Raw genomic sequence first — 6927 nt, 5'->3', positions numbered from 1 at the left:
AGAAGACCCAGTTTGAGAACCCAGTCCTGGAAGCCAAGAGGAAACTGAGCCTGGACACCCCCTCCCCTGGGCTGCAGGGGGTTAACACACCATCAGGTAACACATCTCTGCCAGCCCTGGGTCACCATAGATTCAAATGAAAACTGCTCATTGTCATGGTCACTAACTAGTATACCACTTATTATGAAGCAGTGTGTTTAATTAATTGGACATATTAAATGAATTGAGTGTTTAATTGGGCATGCATTCTGTATGCTAGTGTCTATTGGAACAGAGCCTAAATCCAGAATGTCAGAATTGTTCCTAATCAGATCCCCTTAGCTTAGAGATGATGTCAGTGTAGACGCCAAATACACAACGTGCCGCTTGGACCACTTGTCGTTGTAGTGTCTACTGTCTAAAGATAATCATGACAGTTGCAGTCAGTGAGGGCAGTACCAAGTGGCCATCGTAACAATGGTATTAAAATGGTACTAATGGATAGTAACCACTTTACTTCAAATGTATTTTGACAAGTATGTTGTGAAGTAGAGAAGGCACTCGTTTTGCTCACAGCTCTCTTGCACAAAAAGCTTTTGTCTGTCCCCGTCACTCATCGCTTCAAACACTTCACACTGCCGAAGGAGAGATCCAAAGAGCAACAGAGTCATGAGAGAGACAAAGAGAGTCCGAGAGAAAGAGCGAGTCATGAGCCAGAGAAGAGAAGAGAGGGAGCGAGAGTCATGAGAGAGACAGAGAAGAGAGAGAGCGAGAGTCATGAGAGAGACAGAGAAGAGAGAGAGCAAGAGAAAGAGCGAGTCATGAGAGAGACAGAGAAGAGAGAGAGCGAGAGTCATGAGAGAGACAGAGAAGAGAGAGAGCAAGAGAAAGAGCGAGTCATGAGAGAGACAGAGAAGAGAGAGAGCGAGAGTCATGAGAAAGACAGAGAAGAGAGCGTGTTGGACATAGAAAGTTTTCTTAATCGTGGTAGTTTGATGTCAATGGATTGACAGATCAATTAGAATGTAGTAGTTGTAAATTACATAATGATTGACTCATCCTCTCAGGACCACTTCCTCTAAGTAATGTCACCGAGACATTCTGTACTCTAACCACACTGTTAGTCAGCATTCAGCTCTGATCAAAATCTAATTTTATTGGTCACATCTACATTGTAGAATAGTACAATTATATTGTGGGTGTAGTGAAATGCTTGTGCTTCTAGCTCTGACAGTGCAGTAATATCTAACAAGTAATATCTAACAAATTACACAACATATACCCAATACACACAAATCTAAGTAGGAAGTAATTAAGACTATATACATACAGACGAGCGATGTCAGAGCGGAACGGACTAAGATACAGTAGAATAGTATAGAATACAGTATATACATATATGAGTAATGCAAGATATGTAAACAGTATTAAGTGAATGAGATACCATTGAATAGTATAGAAAACAGTATATACAGTTGAAGTCGGGAGTTTACATACACCTTAGCCAAAACACATTTAAACTCAGTTTTTCACAATTCCTGACATTTAATCCTAGTAAAAATTCCCTGTTTTAGGTCAGTTAGGATCACTACTTTATTTTAAGAATGTGAAATGTCAGAATAATAGTACAGAGAAGGATTTATTTCAGCTTTTATTTCTTTCATCACATTCCCAGTGGGTCAGAAGTTTACATACACTCAATTAGTATTTGGTAGCATTGCCTTTAAATTGTTTAACTTGGGTCAAACGATTCGGGTAGCCTTCCACAAGCTTCCCACAATAAGTTGGGTGAATTTTGGCCCATTCCTCCTGACAGAGCTGGTGTAACTGAGTCAGGTTTGTAGGCCTCCTTGCTCGCACACGCTTTTCAGTTCTGCCCGCAAATTTTCTATAGGACTGAGGTCAGTGCTTTTTGTGATGGCCACTCCAATACCTTGACTTTGTTGTCCATAAGCCACTTTGCCACAACTTTGGAAGTATGCTTGGGGTCATTGTCCATTTGGAAGACCCATTTGCGACCAAGCTTTAACTTTCTGACTGATGTCTTGAGATGTTGCTTCAATATATCCACATAATATTCCTACCTCATGATGCCATCTATTTTGTGAAGTGCACCAGTCCCTCCTGCAGCAAAGCACCCCCACAACATGATGCTGCCACCCCCGTGATCCACGTTTGGGATGGTGTTCTTTGGCTTGCAAGCCTCCCCCTTTTTCCTCCAAACATAACGATGGTCATTATGGCCAAACAGTTCTATTTTTGTTTCATCAGACCAGAGGACATTTCTCCAAAAAGTATGATCTTTGTCCCCATGTGCAGTTGCAAACCGTAGTCTGGCTTTTTTATGGCGGTTTTGGAGCAGTGGCTTCTTTACTGTGGATCTAGATACTTTTGTACCTGTTTCCTCCAGCATCTTCACAAGGTCCTTTGCTGTTGTTCTGGGATTGATTTGCACTTTTTGCACGAAAGTACGTTCATCTCTAGGAGACAGAACACGTCTCCTTCCTGAGCGGCTGCGTGGTTCCATGGTGTTTACACTTGCGTACTATTGTTTGTACAGATGAACGTGGTTCCTTCAGGCGTTTGGAAATTGCTCCCAAGGATGAACCAGACTTGTGGAGGTCTACAAAAAATGTTCTGAGGTCTTGGCTGATTTCTTTCGATTATCCCATGATGTCAAGCAAAGAGGCACTGAGTTTGAAGGTATGCCTTGAAATACATCCACAGGTACACCTCCAATTGACTCAAATTATGTCAATTAGCCTATCAGAAGCTTCTAAAGCCATGACATAATTTTCTGGAATTTTCCAAGCTATTTAAAGGCACAGTCATCTTAGTGTATGTACACTTCTGACCCACTGGAGTTCTGATACAGTGAATTATAAGTGAAATAACCTGTCTGTAAACAATTGTTGGAAAAATTACTTGTGTCATGCACAAAGTAGATGTCCTAACCGACTTGCCAAAACTATAGTTTGTTAACAAGACATTTGTGGAGTGGTTGAAAAACAAGTTTTAATGACTCCAACCTAAGTGTATGTCAACTTCCGACTTCAACTGTATGAAATGAGTAATGTCAGATATGTTATATTATTAAAATGACCAGTGTTCAATTCCTTAAAGTGGCCAGTGATTTCTAGTCTATGCCTATAGGCAGCAGCATCTAATGTGCTAGTGATGGCTGTTTAGCAGTCTGATGGCCTTGAGATAGAAGTTGTTTTTCAGTCTTTTGGTCCCAGCTTTGATGCACCTGTACTGACCTCGCCTTCTGGATGAATTGGGGTGAATAGACAGTGGCTCGGATGGTTGATGTCCTTGATAATCTTTTTGGCCTTCCTGTGACATCGGGTGATGTAGGTGTACTGGAGGGGCGGGTAGTTTGCCCCCGGTGATGCGTAAAAGTTTGTGAGGGTTTTAGGGACAAGCCAAATTTATTTAGCCTCCTGAGGTTGAAGAGGCTCTGTTGCGCCTTCTTCACCACTCTGTCTGTGTGGGTGGTCCATTTCAGTTTGTCAGTGATGTGTACGCCAATGAACTTAAAGCTTTCCACCTTCTCCACTGCGGTCTCGTTGATGTAGATAGGGGGGTGCACCCTCTGCTGTTTCCTGAAGTCCACGATCATCATCTTTGTTTTGTTGACGTTGAGTGAGAGGTTGTTTTCCAGGCACCACAATCCCAGAGCCCTCACCTCCTCCCTGTAAGCTGTCTAGGGCTGTCTTGTTTTGAGTGGGCGTGGATTTCAAGGTTTTCAGTGAATCTCTTATGTTCAATAAGTCTGTAAGGATATTGATCAATCAATCAATGAAATGTATTTATAAAGCCCTTTTTACATCAGCAGTTTTCACTAGTCCCCTTCTGGCTGTGTTGGGTGGAGATTACAAGAGTACATGTCCATTGAGGCCAGCTCATTCTTCAAGATGTTCAACCATTCATCGATGACCAGCAGGGTCCAATAGTAATCACAGTGATTGTAGAGGGTGCAACAGGTTAGCACCTCAGGTGTAAATTGAGGGAGGGAGATGACCAGGGGGACTGGGACAGCCAGGAGTCGTCAGGCCAGGTCGTCCTGAGGCATGGCCTCCAGCTGTTTGTTTCGAAATTCTATGGACAATAAAGAAGCCTGTGTCTTGTGACTGTAGCGTACGTGTAGGTATGTACGGCAAGACCAAATCGGAGAGATGGGTAGGAGCAAGTCCACGTAATGTTTTTTAGTTTAACAGCAAAATCATGAAATCAGCCCTAGCCTTGACAGGAAGCCAGTGTAGAGGCTAGAGAAATATTATCTGGAGTAATATGATAAACATTTTGGGCTCTAGTCAAGATTTTAGCAGACGTATTTAGCACTAACTGAAGTTGATTTAGTGCCTGATCCAGGTAGCCGGAGAGTAGAGCATTGCAGAAATCTAATCTTGAAGTGACAAAAGCAGGGATTATCTTTTCTGCATCATTTTTGGACAAAACATTTCTGATTTAGGCAGTGTTACGAAGATGGAAAAAAGCAGCTCTTTAAATATTTTTTATACGTTCGTCAAAAGACAAATCAGGGTCCAGAGTAATGCCGAGGTCCTTCAGTTTTGTTTAACTACTGTACAACCATTGAGATTCATTGTCAGATTCGACAGCAGATCTCTTTGTTTCTTGGGTCGTAGAATTAGCATCTCTGTTTTATATAGTTTAAAATAATATGCCTGCATCCACTTTCTCATGTCTGAATCACAGGCTTTCAGGGTTGGCAATTTTGTGGCTTCATCATGTTTCATCTACGTGTAGACCAATTAGGGTTTAAAATCTCTCCAAAAGAATGTGGTGATCGATGGTGTGGAAAGCGGCACTAAGGTCTAGGAGCACGAGGACAGACGCAGAGGCTTGGTCTGACGCCATTAACACGTCATTTACCATCTTCACAAGTGCGGTCTCAGTACTATGATGGGGTCTTAAACCAGGCTGGAGCGTTTTGTATACATTATTTGTCTTCAGGAAGGCAGCGAGTTACTGAGCAACAGCTTTTTATAAAATGTTTGCGCTGAATGGGAGATTTGATATAGGCCTATATCTTTTTAAATAATCTGTGTCAAGGTTTGGCTTTTTCAGGAGAGGCTTTATTTACTGCCACTTTTAGTGAATTTGGTACACATCCGGAGGATTGGGAGCCGTTTACTTTGTTCAACATAGGAGGGCCAAGCACAGGAAGTAGCTCTTTCAGTAGTTTAGTAGGATTATGGTCCAGAAGACAGTTGGAAGGTTTAGAGGCCATGACTGTTTTTGTGACTGTGTAGAGAGATACAGGATAAAAAAACTTGAGCGTCTTCATTGAGCTGAAGTCCTGACAGTTATGTGCAGTCTCAGGACAACTGAGTTTTTCAAAGAGGAGTCCATCATTTTTCTAATGATCATGATATTTTTGCCAAAAAAGTTCATGAATTCGTCACTGCTGAAGTGAAGGCCATCTTCACTTGGGGAATCCTGCTTTTTTGAGGCGTCACTACAGACCCAGTTTCAATCCAAGGTTGTGTCACCACCGGCTGTGACCGGGAGTCTCATAGGGCGGCGACAATTGGCGCAGCGTCATCCTGGTTAGAGGAGGGTTTGGCCGGGGGGGCTTTACTTGGCTCATTGCGCTCTCCCGAGCCCATTGGGGAGTTGCAGAGATGAGACAAGATCAGATTTGTATCGCAATTGGATATCACGAAATTGGGGAGAAAAAAGGAGTAAAATACTAAAAAACAAATACAAAAATACAAAAGAAGTTGAGTAGACTCCATAGATTTCATGACTAGAACCTCAAAAGAGATATTTGCTGTCAGAAATGTTAGCAACACCTCTGCCTTTGCAGGATGCGCAGGGGGTTTGGTCACTGGTGTAACCAGGAGGAGAGGCCTTATTTAGCTCAGTAAATTCATCACACTTAAGCCATGTTTCAGTCAGGCCAATCACATCAAGTTAATTTGACTATGACTGCCTTGGAAGTGAGGGATCAAACATGAAGTAATCCCATTTTGAGATGTGAAGTATTATCACAATCTATTTCATGAATGACACACATGGAGGTCTTTATTCCAGTGAGATTGCTTAGGCGAACACCACCATGTTTAGTTTTGCCCGACCTAGATCGAGTCACAGACACAGTCTCAATGGGGGAAACTGAGCTGACTACACTGACTGTGCTAGGGGCAGACTAACAGCCTGCTGCCTGGCCTGCACCTTATCTCATTTTGGAGCTGGAGGAGTTAAATCCCTTTCTATGTCGCTAAATAAAATGAGAACACCCCTCCAACTAGGATGAAGTCGGTCACTCTTCAGTAGACCAGGCTTGGTCCTGTTTGTGGGTGAGTCCCATAAAGATGGACAATCATCTACAAATTCAATCTTTTGGGAAGAGCAGAAAACAGTTTTCAACCAGCGATTGAGTTGTTCAAGTCTGCTGCAGAGCTCATCACTCCCCGTAACGCCCTCTAACTGGGATTGATCACCTAGCCATTGATGTTTCTCTGCTGAGCCAACTCGGTGATGCCCAGTTGCCCACAGAACAGAATTGAACATGGGTCAGACCAGAGTGACAATGGTCTGACCACAGAGGCTGACTCACAAAAAGGCCTAGGCCCTATCAGCACTACCTCTCTCTGTACCAGCTCTTCCAGACTCCCTTCAAGCTGCTATTTTGACTGGTACAGCATTAGCATCCAGAGGCTATTGGAGGGGGAAGCACAGTGTATGTGTGATTTCTACACCACCAGAGACCCCCTCAGAGAGCAGTCTTTAGCCTGGAGGCCCTTACTGTCACTGCCACAGGAACCTACTGCACTGTAGCAGGCTGCTAATGCTGTCCTGGAACAGACCACAATAACCCCAATAACAGAAACTACGATGAAACCTTAAAACACCCACAGATTGTGGAAGGATGCAGGCTTTGCTGCTTTGCTCTGTGTCATTCCTGAGGGGTAGGTCCTT

At 43.1% G+C, this 6927-nt stretch overlaps 1 protein-coding gene across 3 annotated transcripts in view; it reads left to right on the top strand.

Annotated features, from left to right (window-relative positions):
- Positions 1-6927, top strand: part of LOC139557605 (membrane-associated guanylate kinase, WW and PDZ domain-containing protein 3-like) — a 309886-nt gene that overhangs the window by 267013 nt on the left and 35946 nt on the right. For all 3 annotated transcript variants that reach the window (XM_071372623.1, XM_071372624.1, XM_071372625.1), the window contains one exon: positions 1-96. This exon is cut by the window's left edge and continues 11 nt beyond it. In XM_071372623.1, coding sequence (XP_071228724.1) covers positions 1-96 — 96 coding nt within the window. The remainder of the gene's footprint in view (positions 97-6927) is intronic.

Source organism: Salvelinus alpinus, chromosome 28 (genome assembly GCF_045679555.1).
Source record: "Salvelinus alpinus chromosome 28, SLU_Salpinus.1, whole genome shotgun sequence".
In the NCBI taxonomy this organism is placed as follows: Eukaryota; Metazoa; Chordata; class Actinopteri; order Salmoniformes; family Salmonidae; genus Salvelinus; species Salvelinus alpinus.
The sequence above is the reverse complement of the archived record's forward strand: the minus strand, read 5'-3'. Positions and strand labels throughout refer to the sequence as shown.